Source organism: Dasypus novemcinctus, chromosome 2 (genome assembly GCF_030445035.2).
Source record: "Dasypus novemcinctus isolate mDasNov1 chromosome 2, mDasNov1.1.hap2, whole genome shotgun sequence".
In the NCBI taxonomy this organism is placed as follows: Eukaryota; Metazoa; Chordata; class Mammalia; order Cingulata; family Dasypodidae; genus Dasypus; species Dasypus novemcinctus.
Genome location: NC_080674.1, coordinates 80,346,939 through 80,362,832, shown reverse-complemented (window position 1 = coordinate 80,362,832; position 15,894 = coordinate 80,346,939). Strand labels below are relative to the sequence as shown.

At 40.7% G+C, this 15,894-nt stretch overlaps 1 protein-coding gene and 1 pseudogene across 4 annotated transcripts in view; one reads left to right on the top strand and one right to left on the bottom strand.

Moving 5' to 3' along the window:
- Nucleotides 1-728: 728 nt before the first annotated feature.
- Nucleotides 729-1,978, bottom strand: LOC101440194 (eukaryotic initiation factor 4A-II pseudogene; annotated as a pseudogene).
- A 12,654-nt stretch (nucleotides 1,979-14,632) lies between these two features.
- The window catches only part of ARSB (arylsulfatase B), a 344,495-nt gene continuing 343,233 nt past the window's right edge, over nucleotides 14,633-15,894 (top strand). For 2 of the 4 annotated variants that reach the window (XM_058275266.2, XM_058275258.2), the window contains exon 1: nucleotides 14,657-15,096. In XM_058275266.2, the coding sequence (XP_058131249.1) occupies nucleotides 14,773-15,096 (324 nt within the window). In that variant the 5' untranslated portion in view covers nucleotides 14,657-14,772. Of the gene's footprint in view, nucleotides 15,097-15,894 lie in introns of all 4 variants that reach the window. The other 2 variants (XM_071208684.1, XM_004449669.4) reach the window with 2 other exon arrangements.

The following is a 15,894-nucleotide window of genomic DNA, read 5'->3' as shown; positions in this document are numbered from 1 at the left end:
GATACTTGTTTTACAGCAATCTGTCAAATAAAGTCAATGTTTGTTATCATTTTGCTATTTCCTCTGATTTTTTTTTTTTAAAGTGAATATACAATTTATTTTTAACATTCAAACTTCATTAAGACATGTGCAATATGGCAATTTTACCGGGTTTAACCCTACCTAGGATATGATCGCTTGCTGGGGCTTAGCAACAGGGTCCAGTTATTAAATACTTTATTGAATAAATACAATACCAAATTATTAAATACTTTATTGAATAAATACAATACCAAACAAAATGCATTCAAATGCTGTCTAAAAAAATGTTAAAGGCCTTTCTAAATTCAGGCTAATGACAAACACAATAAAGGCAAATATGCTAGTTTAACATAATTGGCTGATTTTATACAGCACTTATATCTTTTAGTCCACAAGTATATTATTAAATGATAGAGAACATCTAATACAACCATTTCTACAGAACTAGGAAATAAATTTCTAAGAAAGAAAGATTTTACAGACCCCATCTTTTATACCCAACCCCAACAGTCTAACTCTAAAGAGGATAAATCCAATGACTTTCCTCACAAGAGCTCACGACTAAAGTCGCTTTGCTATCAAAATCTGTATTTCTGATCCGTAATGAGCATTGAGACAAGATTCAAATATTCCCAAAGAAAGCACAATGCACGTTGTGGTCGCCTATTCAGCAACAGCGAGCACTGCATTCAAAACTATCTCATCCCAGGAATTAAATAAGGTCAGCCACATTCATTGGCATTTCCTCCACTGTAGTATTGTAGAAAGTCTCAATGTCCCGAAGAATCCTCTTGTCTTCTTCAGTAACAAAGTTAATAGCCACACCTTTCCTCCCAAATCGACCCCCTCTGCCAATTCGACTCGCTCTTTATTCAAACAGTGTGTTGTTTCGTTTATGACTCCACGTCCTAAATTAGGTCAACGCCGTTTCTGAACGCCATCTCGTCATCAACTGCGGCTATCGACTCCTGTGAATATAGTTTTCACGATTGGTAGGTAGGTCATGATTTATAACCAGAGACACTTGTTGCACATCAATCCCGCGAGCCAACAAATCAGTAGTGATCAGAACGCGGCTTGACCCTGAACGGAATTCCCTCATGATAACATCTCTTCCCTTCTGGTCCATATCACCATGCAGTGCAGAAACTGTGAAGTCTCTAGCATGCATTTTCTCAGTAAGCCAGTCCACCTTGCGCCTTGTATTGAGAAAAATAACAGCCTGGGTAATTGTCAGTGTCTCGTACAAGTCACAAAGTGTATCCAACTTCCATTCCTCTCTTTCAACATTAATATAGAACTGTTTGATTCCTTCAAGGGTCAATTCTTCCTTCTTCACCAGAATTCGAATTGGATCTCTCATGAACTTTTTGGTCACTTCCAACACATCTGTTGGCATTGTGGCAGATAGCAACACAACCTGAATACTTGTATTTATTTTTTGGAAAATCTCATATATTTGATCCTTAAACCCTCGGCTCAACATTTCATCTGCTTCATCCAAAACAAACATTTTAATCCATTTTGGAGAAAGGTATCTTCTGTTCAACATATCAAACACTCTGCCCGGTGTACCAACAACAATATGTGGTGCTTCTGCCTGCAATTTTTGCATTTCATTTTGAACATTGGTTCCACCAATGCAGGCATGACAAGTTGCTCCCATATAGTCTCCAAGAGCCAGAATTACCTTTTGTATCTTTAATACAGGGAATAATAGCTCTCTGCTGAATAGCTGAAGGCTTCTCAAAACCATAAGCATAGATACCCCGAAGAAGAGATTCTTTTAAATTCATATCATCAAAGTTATCAACAATCTCATTCCAATTGCTCTCGATGACACCATCGGGGTCCATTCCCTCTGGGCCGCCATGTTCTCTGTTGTAATCTGCAGAGCCACCAGACATGATCCGAAAAACCACTCAGCGCCCGACTGAAAAGCTTCCTCTGATTTTTGAAGATGAAGGAAAACTTCAGAAAACTTTACTATGTATAATAGAAATATATGATGAATTCTCTGATGAAGATATTTTAGTGGAAAATTTTCAACTACAGAGATTTTTGAAAGTCACTGGAAATGATCTCAAAGAAAAAAAGGCATAGACAGAATTGCAATTTCTAGAGTTTGTTGTGAAATGAAATTTTTATCTCTGCCAAGCTAATCCTTATGGTTAAGACTTTTCCTAATTACTGCACATCTGTTGCTCATGTAAAAGAAATGTTTGAAATTAAAATTAAGACGTGTTCTTCCATCAGCCATGTGCAAATATAACTGGATAAATCTGGCTGTATTTTCTATGCTATGTTAATATGTGAAGAATATTAATTTTGATGAAGTTATTGACAAACTTGCAAAACTTAAGGCTTAAGACCAGAAAGGGTGATTTTATTATTCATTATTGCAATAAATCAATTTGTAGGAATATTTTTCCTTTTTTAAAAAAATACATTAAAATAATTAAAAAGTATTAACCCCTTGCTTTTTTGTTTTCCTTTTTTGTGGTCTGTAATATTTATTTTATTTCTATTTTTCTTTTTTTTCTGGCATGATTATATATATAAAGCTTAATAAGAAAATTTTTGGGGTGGCGGACTTGGCCCAGTGGTTAGGGCGTCCGCCTACCACATGGGAGGTCTGCGGTTCAAACCCCGGGGCTCCCTGACCCGTATGCAGCTGGACCATGCACAGTGCTGATGTGTGCAAGGAGTGCCCTGCCACGCAGGGGTGTCCCCCATGTAGGGGAGCCCCACGCGCAAGGAGTGCGCCCCATAAGGAGAGCCACCCAGCGCAAAAGAAAGTGCAGCCTGCCCAGGAATGGTGCCACACACACGGAGAGCTGACACAAGATGATGCAACAAAAAGAAACACAGATTCCCATGCCGCTGACAACAACAGAAAATTTTCTGGGAAGCAGGTGCAGTTCAACTGATAGAGCATCCACCTACCATGTACAGGATCCAGGGTTTGATACCCAGGGCCTCCTGACCCGTGTGGTGAGCTGGCCCATGCACAGTGCTGCCATGCTCAAGGAGCGCCTTGCCACGCAGGGGTTCCCCCCATGTAGGGGAGTCCCATGCGCAAGAATGTACCCCACAAGGAGAGCAGCTCCGAGCGAAAAACGCAGCCTGCCCAGGAGTGGCACCGCACACACGGAGAGCTAACACAGCAAGATGACACAACAAAAAAAAAGAGACACAGATTCCCAGTGCTGCCTGACAAAAATATAAGCTGACACAGAAGAACATGCAGCGAATGGACAGAGAGAGCAGACAACGGGGCGGAGGAGGAGGGGAGAGAAATAAATTAAAAATCTTAAAATTTTTTTTACTCTGTGAGCTTTTCTGGTCATTATAATCCATTTTATTTCAACATTATCACTAAATTATAACTGTATGAAATGTGGAAAGGGTGGCAGTAAAAAGATCAGTGGTTGCCACAGGTTTGGAAGGAAGAGATAAATAGGTAGAACGTAGGGTGTTTTTAGGGCAGTGAAACGACTCTGTATGATACTGTAATAGTGGATACACGACATTACCCAGCCGTCAAAACCCAAAGAATTGTACACAGTCAATCCTAACATCAAGATGGACTTTTGTTACTAATAACAAATTGTTTCACCAATTGTAACAAATATACTACACTAATGCAATATGATGATAATAGGGGAAACTGTGAAGGGGTAGTTATATGGGAACTAACTGTACTCATTGTGCAATTTTTTCTGTAAACATAAAACTGCTGTAAAAATAAAGTTTATTTTTTAAAAATACCTAAAAATTATGTCATATCAAGGTAGCTGGATTTTAAAATATGTTTTTCATGGACTGGACATCCAAGATCAGTCATTTAAAAATCCGATGTCTCATCCAAGATGACTGGAACAGGTGGGGGCTGGCAGAGCATCTCTCTCCTCGCAACTTTTTCACATGACTAACTCGCCAAATATTCAAAAGGGGGAATTTAATATGGAGAGACCAAAAAGGATGCTCTGAGGAGACTGCCAAACAGACATTAGGAACATACAGGGAGGAGCTGCCAGCAGCAGTTGGAAGAATGGAGGAGATCCAGCTACGTTGATGTTGATGCTACCCAAAGCCGAGCGAGAAGGGAAGAAACCCTCTGGCATCTCCCGCCCTCCCACACTCCCATCTCTTACCAGTGCCTTCCATTGGCTGAACCTAGCTGGAAGCCAAGTAGGTGAGGAAGCCTGGGGAATGAAGTCTGTAGGGTTCAGGTTCCTGTGATACAGAGCAGAGCAGGGGAAGGGCATGGAATGGATCAGCAAATAGACCATGACAGGCATCCAACACCAGGGGTAGAGCCACAAAGTACAAAAATGACTACTAGAGAGGAGGCAGTTTGTGGAATGGCCTAACACCTTTTTATTAGTCAGCCAAAGGGGTGCTGATGCAAAATACCAGAAATCTGGCTTTTATAAAGGTATGTATTTGGGGTAGAAGTTTACAGTTATCAGGCCATAATCCATAAGTAACCTCCCTCACTGAAGTCTATTGCCCTGTGTTGGGGCAAGATGGCTACTGATGTCTGCCATGAGGTCAGGCTTCTTGGGTTCCTCTCCTCCTGGGGCTCCATTTCTCTCTGGCCTCAGCTGCTGTGCTCTTTCCACAAGGCCAGTTTTAGATGATCAGGCAAACAGTTCTGTCTCTCTCCCCAGGGCTTCTGCCGTATCTAAGGAGCCATCTCTATGGTGTTCTCTCTTGTGTTCCTGGGCTCCAGCTCAAAACTCTCCTGTGTCCTCCTTCTCTATGTCTTTACTTCCCCAGGCTCCACGTCAAAACTCCAACTAACTTCTCTGTTCTGCTCTGTAGTTTTCTCTGAGTCCCCGCCCACCAAGGGAGTGGGAACCCAAAGTCCTACTGACAGCCCAGTCAAAGCCTTAATCATTATTTAATCAAGTAAAAGTAAAACCACTGAGTTCAATATAATCAAATATGCCCAGAGGAACAAACCAGTTTACAAACATAATCCAATATCTATTTTTGGAATTCATAAATAATGCCAAACTGCTACAACTTTTAGCTGTCTACTTACAGTGTTTATGGCATGGTCTTTAACAATATGCAGTATGCTACCATTAGCATTAGGTTCAAAACAGAAAAATATTTCTATATTAAATTGTATTTGTATATGAATACCCTATCTCTGAGAAAGGGTTGAGAATTTTCACTATATGCCTGTTAGCATTGTTTAAAACTTTTTAAAAACCATGTACATTTCACTGTTTTGAAAGCAGTCTCTAAAAATACATAGGTACTGTACTTTATTATCAAGTAAAAGTAGGTTCTTATTTTTGTCATATAACTTTTTATTTTTAACATAAACGTTTACATTAGTTTGAGATATTTCAGCATACTTGGAAATAATTGGCTTAGAAATGATGCTTAAGAAATTGGCATGTAATGTAACAAGTTTGGTAAGAGAAAAAGTGAGCGCAACTCAGTTGTATATAATAAATAGTATAAGGCTTAGGCTGTATGCAAAGAAAGAAAAAGAAGAAATGATATAAAATGCCAACATCCTGTTTCTTCACCTGAGTGGTGGATACATGGGTGTGTTCACTTTATGAGAATTCATTGACTTGTACACTTTTGTGCTCTCTTATACGCAAAAATGCTATGCCAGCATCTTTTTATAATAATAGTACTGCTTTCCACTCTTCTCTCATCCAGTTGGTTTTGAAGAGGTAAGAGATGATAAGCAATGAGTGAGATGAGGGGGTAAGGAACTTTAAACTCGAGTCGTTACAGCAGTTTTGTCTAGACTATCACTTTCATAAATTTGGAGAATTTTAGAGGCAAGATTAATCTTCCCACTTGTTTGTTTTTACTCTGATCTCTTTCCTTGAAATACTCACACATGCGTCTTTCTCCTCTGGACTGTTAAAGGCAGTAACAAGGCAATGAGTAACATGAACCACAATTTGCCACATTTTATTACTGCACTTCTTCATGCTTCTCTCTCCACTTAGGACCCTTTTCTTCCTCTATTCCAACAGTTGAAAATGTAGAGATAAAGTGTTTAAAATTGCTTAGTCTTTGTATGCAATATTTATCGTATTAAAAGATAAAAACTGTTTGGTGAAAGCATTGCAATACAGGTATTCGAACTTGTGGGTATAGCTTATTGCCAAGAACCAAGGCTCTGCAAAGAACAGAAATCAAGAGGCATAAGCATCTCTGCAATTTTCTTAGCAGATGGTATTCAGACTTTACAAATGTTAAATGTTTACTGAGGGAGACTTATTCTTAACACTCTTTTCTCACTTATAATGTATCTTATTTTTTGTTTAAATGTAAACTATGCTATTAGCATTATTATTACTATTAAAAATAGATAATGTTTGCAAAAGGCTTAAAATTCAAGAGGTACAAAAGTATCCAGTGAAAATTAATATCCCTCCCATCCCTGTCCTTCCAGTTAACTAGTCTGTCCCAGAGACAACCAACGTTATCATTTCCTTGTTATTCTTCTAGATACTCTATACATATAAAAGTTCTCTGTCTATATATGTATACCACACATGCATATATAATTTTAAGCAAATGGAAGCCTACAAAGCCTAATATTCTTTGCTTAACCTTTTATAATTAGCAATATATCTTGGAGATTGTTCTATAACATCCTTTTTAATGACTGCTTAGCATTCAATAATTAATTTAACCAGCTCCCTATTGATTGGTCTTTTGCTCTTACAATGAATATCTTGATGCATATGATATTTCTCACATTGAGTATATCTGTAGGAAATATTCCTAGACCTTGCGTTGCTGGATTAAATTGTATGTGCATTTTGATAGATATGCAAAATTGTTCCCTTTAGAGGTTATACCAAATCTCACTTCTGTAGAAATGCAGGGATTTCCTTACATCCTCCCCAAACAGTATCACTGGTATCAGTGATGTCTCATTAAAGTCTCAATTTATGTTTCTATTGTTGAGTGAGGTTGAATATCTATTCATATATTTAATGTGTGTTTACATTTACTTTCCTGTGACCTGTAAGTTTCTATATTTTGCCCATTTAAAAATTGGATTGTTTGTCATTTAAAAAGTGACTTTAGGAGTTATGAAACATTTTAGCTCTGGCTTAAATAGTTTTGTGGAAGTTTGAACGCAGCCAGGTGATTATGCATAATATTATTTCTACATAAAAATGTATCCTAAGCCCCAAGCAACATTTCCGACCAATTTGTGAATTGGAAGATGGTTCCTCATATAGGTTTTGCACTTTTCTTGTTAAATTTATTCCTATATATTTTATCTTCCCTATTGCTATAGGGCTTTCTCTACCATTATATCTTTAAACTGGTTATTATCTGTAAATATGAAGGCTACTGATTTCTGTGTGGTAATTTATATTCTGCCAATTACTGAATTCTTTTATTGTTTGAGTTATATTATTGGTTTATTTTAGGGTTTTTCTGGTACATAATCATATCAGTAAACACCATACCAAACAGAAGGTGCAAAAATTGGTCCTTAAGGTGAAGACCTTTTAAATACTCCTAAAATATACAACCGTAGACTTGAATAAATGGAAAGACATCTCTGGTTATTAGATTGGGCAAATTAATATTGTAAAAATTACAGTTCTCCCTAAATTAATTTATAAATATAATGCAATTCCAATAAAAATACAAACAAACATTTTAGTGGAACTAGACATGTTAAAACCAGAGTCCATATAAAAAATAAACCTGAAAGAATAGACAGGAGAACACTGAAAATGAAAAGCTATGTGGTGTCACTAGCTCTATCATACATTAAAACATACTGTAAAACTTCTATAACTGAATCAGTGTGGCACTGGTGCATGAATAAACAGGCTGGTGGAATAGAACAGAAAGTTCAGATATAGACTCAAGTATTTATGGAAATTAGGCAGTTGATAAAGATAACATCTCAAATCACTTTATGAATGGTGCTGAGACAACTGTGTAGCCATTTGGAGAAAAATAAAATTAAACACATATCTCACATCACACAAAAATAAATGCCCAAGGGACCAGGAGTCTAAATGTAAAAACTGAAGTCATACAAGTCCTAGAAGAAAACGTGAGTGAATTTAATTTTGTTGTAGGAATAATTTAACTATAACTCAAAATCCAGATGCAATAAAAAATACTGACAAATTTGACTACATTAAAAACACTTTTGCATGTCAAAAACACTGTTACAAAGGATTTGCCAACTGATAAACTGGAGAGAATATTTGTGATATATATCACAGTCAAAGAGTTAATATCTCTAATATTTAAAGAAGTCTTTATATTGAGAGGATAAAGACCAAAAACCCAATACCAAAAGGGAAAGACATAAATAGTTCACAAAAGCTATAGATAGCTTTTGACAAAAGAAAAGATATGAAAAGATATTTAACCTTACTTATAGCAAGAGAAATGCAAAACCAAAATCAAACAAAAAAACTATACTGAGATAGATTTTTCATATCAAATTGGCAAATATTTTTAAAATATGGATAGGTACTTTCATTAACATCTGTTGAAGATTGGTACAACCCACATAAATATGGGAAAGGAAGGGTATAAATGGTGGTGAATATTCTGTATGAACTCATGGTTTGTGTGTATGTGTGTGTGTTTTTTAAAGATTTGCTTTTTTATTTATTTCCCCCCTTCCCCTCATCCTGCCCTGCTGTTTTTGCTCTCTGTATTGTCTTCTCTTTTCATTTTCTCTCCTTTAGGATTTACCAGTTTTGATCCTGGAGACTTTTGATTGGGAGAGAGGTTCCCTGTCAATTGTGACACCTCAGTTCCTGGTTTCTGTGGCGCTTTACCTTGTCTCCCCCCTTGTCTTTCTTTTGCTGTGCCATCATCTTGCTGTGTGACGCACTTGCGCAGGGCACTGATTCACCACACAGGGATTTGCCCACGCCCTTGTGCGGGCACTGGCTCATCACGCAGGCACTTGTGTGGGCACTGGCTTGCCATGTGGCATGCTTCTCTTCTTTTTCACCAGGAGGCCCCAGGGATCAAACCCAGGTCCTCCCATATGGTAGGTGGAAGCTCTATCAGTTGAGCTGATCTGCTTCCCATGAACTCATGGTTTTATACATATATATATATAAACATAGATTATAGTATGTGGGTGTATATATAAAAACTTCTATTTATGTGTGTGTATATTCAGATATCTAGTTCCTACCTTTGTTGAGAGACTATGGAAGCATTGACACCCCAGTAGCAAAGAGCACATCTAAAGCACAGAATTTGGTTTTTAAATGCCATTCTCCACCAGAAGGACTCGGGCCCCTTGGACAAAAGGCTGATTCCAGGGCTGGGGCAGGGAAAGTACAAGAGGAACCTAGAACCTCTTGTTGTACCAAAATGTAAGGAAGTATACTCTAAGATTGAAGGGGACATGTGAAAAGATAGAAGAACCATGTTGAAGGGTCTCTCACTGGCCAAATCAGAGAATATTTGACATCAAAATAATTATAACAAAGAGTTATAACTCGATTAAAACAAGAATCCATGAACTCATAGAAATATAAGTAAATAAATGAGGAGAGAATGTTCTTCCTTACATAGAAAGACTACTAGTAAATATAGAAGGAATGATGGAATTAGAAAGTCACCATTTGACAGCCATCATAATAACTGACTGAGGCAAGAATCATCAATGGATGCTTAAAATAATAAGTGAAATTTTGAGTAATATTAGGATATTTACATATTCTCAAAGTATCTCCCTGCAAAATACTTATTACAAGGAAAAAATAGTAACTTTACAGTGGAGAAATGGCCATCTTAACAAATAAGTTAAATAACAGAGAAAACCTTCATCATGTGCGTCTTAATATTAGTCCTGCAGAAGTCCATAATCTAAATCTAATCATAAAGAAACACCAAACTCCAATTGAGAAACATTTTACGAAATAACTAGTATGTACTCTTCAAAACTGTCCATGTCATGAAAGGTAAAGCTGAGGGACGGTTCCAGATTAAAAGATGCTAAAGAAACATCAAACTGAAGCCAACAAATGAGCTGGTATGACTTTTGTTACAAAATATATTATTGGGGGCGGCGGACTTGGCCCAGTGGTTAGGGCGTCCATCTACCACATGGGAGGTCTGCAGTTCAAACTCCTTGACCAGTGTGGAGCTGGCCCACGTGCAGTGCCGATGCATGCAGGGCGTGCCCTGCCATGCAGGGGTGTCCCTGGCATAGGGGAGCCCCACGCACAAGGAGTGCACCCCGTAAGGAGAGCCGCCCAACACCAAAGAAAGTGCAGCCTGCCTAAGAATGGCGCTGCTCACATGGAGAAATGACACAACAAGATGACGCAACAAAAAGAAACACAGATTCCCATGCCTCCAACAACAGAAGTGGATGAAGAAGACGACACAGCAAACAGACACAGAGAACAGACAACCGGGATGGGGGGAAGGGGAGAGAAATAAATAAATAAATCTTAAAAAAAACCCAAAAAACAAAACATGTTATTTGGGGATAATTGGTAAAATCTGAATAAGGTCTCTAGATTATTAGAGCTGTGATTTCCAAAGGAGGCAGATGCTTTAGAACTACTACTCATAAATTATTTGGACCCAAGTACTTAATAAACTAAGCTGTTATCTATTTCTTTTGGCCTACCATCACCATACAAAAATTAGTGAGACACTAAGGGTGTACTGTCTGGTAGAAGTCACTGTATTTATCTTGAAAAATTAAAAATATCCCATGGTGCCTCTGTGAGTTGACTGTGGAAAAAGTAATGGTTTCAGCAAATGACTTCTTATATTTTGGAACATGTTTTAGACTTATATGATGGGGGAATAGGTACCTCACGTTTTTGCTCAGTAAATATTGGGCACTTACCAGGTGCCAAAAATTTGCTAGGTCCTGGGGATTCAATGGTAGACCAGATAAATAAGTCCCAACCCTCACGGTCCTTACAGCCTAGTCCTGGTTTAATCTGTATCTATCTATCTATATCTATCTATCTATCCACCCATCCATCCTATTATCTATATGTATATGTATGTGTGTGTGTGTACACACAATTTTTAATGTGGATCTAGTTCAGTGACTCTCAACTTTGGCTGTACATTAAAATCTCTTGGAAAGCTTTTTTAAAATCTGGACCCTATGCCCCAGAGATTCTGATTTAATTGGTCTGGATGTCTTTTTGAAAAAAAGCTCTCCTGTGATTTTAACATGGTTAGGATTGAGAACCACGGTTATAGCTCACCTACAGAATGTTCCCAGGTGAGATTACCGAACTTTAAAGATATTGCACCATACAGTTAAGATTGAGCTCAATTTAGTTTTGGAGGATATGTGCTCTCACCAGATAGGTGGTGCTCAGGATCTGTAAACTTCATAAACCAGTGTCTTTTTTTATATCCCACATTGTAAAATGGCAGCAGAAATGGGCAGATACTTAATTCTATATTCTTTTCCATCATTTTAGGGTGTGAAAATCCTGATTCTTAAGATTTAATTCATATACTATAAAATTCATCCATTTAAAGTGCACAATTCAATGGCCCTTTGCATATTCAGAGTTGTACAACCATTGATACCATAATCAGTTTTGGGACATTTCCATAAAACCACAAAAGAAACACCATACCCATAAGCAGTCATTCCCTATTTTCCTTCAACACTCAGCCTTAAGCAACCACTAATCTACTTTCTGTCTCTATGGATTTGCTTATTCTGGAAATTTCATATAAATGGAATCATATATGTAGCCATTTTTGGCTGGCTTCTTTCACTTACCATGGTTTTCAAGGTTCAGCCATGCTCCAACATATAGCAACAATGTGTAACTTTTTATGCTTGAATTATCTTCCATTGTATGGAAATACATTTTATTTATCCATTTGTCTGACTCTTTTTTTTTTTTTAAAAGATTTACTTATTTATTTAATTTCCCCCCCTCCCCTGGTTGTCTGTTCTTGGTGTCCATTCGCTGCGTCTTGTTTCTTTGTCCGCTTCTGTTGTCGTCAGCGGCACGGGAAGTGTGGGCGGCGCCACTCCTGGGCAGGCTGCTCTCTCTTTTCACGCTGGGCGCCTCTCCTCACAGGCGCACTCCTTGCGCGTGGGGCTCCCCCACGCGGGGGACGCCCCTGCGTGGCAGGGCACTCCCTGCGCGCATCAGCACTGCGCATGGCCAGCTCCACACGGGTCAACGAGGTCCGGGGCTTGAACCGCGGACCTCCCATATGGTAGACGGACGCCCTAACCACTGGGCCAAAGTCCGTTTCCCTTGTCTGACTCTTATTTGTATTTCCTACAGCATCAAATCATGTACCTGTTTGGCTGAAAACAAACAGACCAAAAAAGGGGGGTATAGAGCACATTTATTGAGCTAAAGTTGCACTAATGCAGGAGCAGCACCAAAAGAGATTTCTGCTCAGAAGTTTGAGTTTGGGGGAGCAGGTTTTATGGCTGGCTGAGACAAAGAGAAGGCTGGGGCAGGGGGGTTTTATCAGCACTGCAAAAGATGATTGGTATGTCAGCCTGTTTCAGTTAACCTCTGTTTCTTTTTTATAATTACCTGGATAGAATGGAAGCTCAAGCAAATCAGGATGGTTAATAAAATAATTGAACATTCCAATTTCACACACTATCCATTGTAGATATTCAATACAAACATGAAAACTATAATTATCTCTTCTGTTTGCGCATTTCCAAAGTACCCTTAGCATAAACTTTATTTGAAAATGCAGAACATGAGAAGGATGGGTGCAAGTTTAGCGAGTTCCAGGAAGAGTTGGTTAAAGGAGGAATTGTTCTTGTAGATTAGCAGCTATTGATTGGGCAATTTGATTTTTATCAAGAACGGTGGGGAGAAACTGTTGTGGAGGACCTGCAAGGACCACAGTAGAAAATTCTCAATCCTTTAAGGTCTCTTATAGGGTCTTTAAATGAAATTTCTGAGCTTTAACATACTAAGAACCAAACAGCTTTTCAAATTTATTCTTTTTAATTTAGTTAATTCTAAAATGTTTTTCCTGGCAAGTTTCATCGATTCCATTAGAGATGAAAAGTGGACGTAACATAAACTAATCTACTTCATGCAAAGAAAACATTACAGGTACATAAGAGATAATTCTTGTGCTAAAGGGTAATTTTTTTTTTTTAAAGTAAAATCATACCCCTAACAGAAAAATAAATACATGTTAGTGTTTGACTCATTAATGAGGAAATGAGTATGGTGTTAAAACCAGCTCAAAGGACAATCCAAAGAACAAACCAGGGATATTGAAATAAATGGGCAAATGAAGGCAAAACTTTTTCCATGGTGATGGTGTTGGGTAGAGGGAGCTGGCCTACTTTACAGAATTCATCAGCATGTCTAAAAACAGGAATAATTTTCCATTGCTATCAATCATCCACAATTTTCAGAGCTGTAAAACAGCTCTCCTGGAATCAGACTCGCATAACCTGGAAGGCTGTGCTTTCTAGGCAGTGCATAATTTCTTCTCTACACCTGTTAACAGCTATTATCTATCTCCAGATATAGAGTAGGCAGAAATAGTCTTGGATGAAAATGGAGTAAACTGATCATGAGGCTAACTTCCCAAATCACGGGATAAGAAAAATTTTCCTTTCACTCATAAATTTTTCAGGCAAATTACTTCTTTGAGTCACTGATTGAGCGCCAGGAACCAGCTCTAAATCGGCTCATACTAAACAGGATAATGACCTTTTCAGTGGGCACACAAAACCCAAAAACAACTCCCAGGGCAGCCTGGAAGTAAAATTGCACCTTCGAAAGAGCACCGTGCAGTCGGCTTGTGCATTTGGCCTCCTGTTTGCTAGTGAGGAGGAAGTGGCTTCACGGGCGTTAATTACTCACAAATGAGTCTGAAAGGAGATCTAGACCTCTATTTGTTTCCTTCCCCCCACCTGTTCCAGACGAGGCTCTTTGGCTTTAACTTATTCTGCTAGAAACAACCTTTAAAAAGTCATAGCTCAGTAAGTGAAATAAGACAGACACAAAAGGGCAAATATTTTATGGTTCCACTTATATTGCATATCTAGAATAAGCGAAGGCATAGAGACAGAAGGTAGATTAGAAGCTACCAGGGGGCCAGTGAGACGGGGAGATGGGGAGTTATTACCTTCTGTTTGGAGAAGTTTCGGTTTCGGATGATTAAATGTTTTGGCAATGGATGGTGGCGATGGCAGCACAGCATTGTGAATGTAATTGGTACCAATGATTTGTTCACTCAAAAATGCTTAAAGTGGGAGAAAAACAGTCGTACTTCAGCATCTTGAGTTAGAACTGGGTCTGTGTTAGACTTAACCATTAACAAGCTTGTTTCTTCTGGGAAAAAAAATAGGTGTAATTATAATGCCTAGCTTTCAGGGTTGCGAGATTTAAAAGGGATGAGGGACGTAAAAATGCTTTGTAAATTATGAAGACTTATTAAAAAAAGAAAATATATGTCTCTTCATAGGCTGCCGGGGTGCAAAGCTAAGCCCTGGGAGAGATGCAGGCCGCGGCCCATTGAAGCGCCCCAGGCCTTCCCGGGCGCTGTAGCGGAGTCGCCCGGGCTCCCCGCCGCTGGCTCCGCCCCCTGCTCGCGGGCCCGCGGCCCGGGTCAGAGGTGGCGCGGCTCGGGCGCCGGGCCCGCTAGCGGCCCGCCGGGGGTGGAAGCCCCGCTCCGGGGCGGGGCACGCCCGGGGCAGTTCCTGATTCTACCAGCTGTGCCGGGGGCTGGCGGCGCCACAGGCGCGGGGTCTGAGAGATGCGAAGCATGGGCCCGCGCGGCGCCGCCGGCAGGCCCCGAGGCCCCGGCCCGCGGCGGCCGCTCCGCCCCGCCGTCCTCCCGATGCTGCTGCTGCTGCTGCTGCCGCCACAGCCCGGCTCGGGCACCAAGACCGACCGGCCGCCCCACCTCGTCTTCGTGCTGGCGGACGACCTGGGCTGGAATGACGTGGGCTTCCACGGCTCGAGCATCCGCACGCCGCACCTGGACGCGCTGGCCGCGGGCGGGGTGCTCCTGGACAACTACTACACGCAGCCGCTGTGCACGCCATCGCGGAGCCAGCTGCTCACCGGCCGGTACCAGGTACGCAGCGCCCCCGCCGGCCGGCTCGCGCCCGGCGCCCGCTCCTCCTCCCCAGGGCACCCCAAGGCGGCCCGTCTAGTCCCGCGAGTCCTTTTTCTCAATTGGTTAGGGAGGCCCGCGTGGGCGCTGGGAAACTAGGGTCGGTTTCCCCGAGTCCCAGTGGAACCGCTTCTCCTTCACGCTGTGCGTTTTTTCGCTCCGCCCAGGCCCGCAGCCTGCCGCGGCCTCTGCGCATGCCCGGCTCCCGGGCGCCGCACAGCCTCGCGCCCCTCTCACCTCCCGCTTTGGAGAGTGGGGCCTGTTCGTTGTTTCCCTGTCTTTCGTTTAATAAAGGTCGGGTGAGGAGGTTTCTAGGAAATACAAGGTGCTGGGCAGTGCGAGGGGGTAAGGCAGAAGGCTAGGAATGGACACTGCGGAGCGGCCCTCAAGTGAGATCACAGAGAGGGGAGTGCCAGACACCCAGAGATGGAACACCGAGAGGCCGGGAGCGCGAGGAAAGCAAAGCCGGAAGCCAAAATGAAAGAAGGTCCGCCATCGGTGCCCCTTTGCCCCCATCTGAACCCAGAGGTTAGGACTGTCTGACCAGAAAACTAAGTGCCCTTTCAGGCTCTCAGCATCACTGGAATGAAACCTACCAGATTGATTTTTCTTGTGCCTGCTGACATTCCTTTCAGATTTAAACTTATATTGAACTGTGGGCATCTTCATTCTCCCTTTAAAACTTCTCTGGAGTTAGCAGAGAGACATCTGCGTAGACAGTGTGCATATATATTTAGATTACTAAGAATATCAAGAATA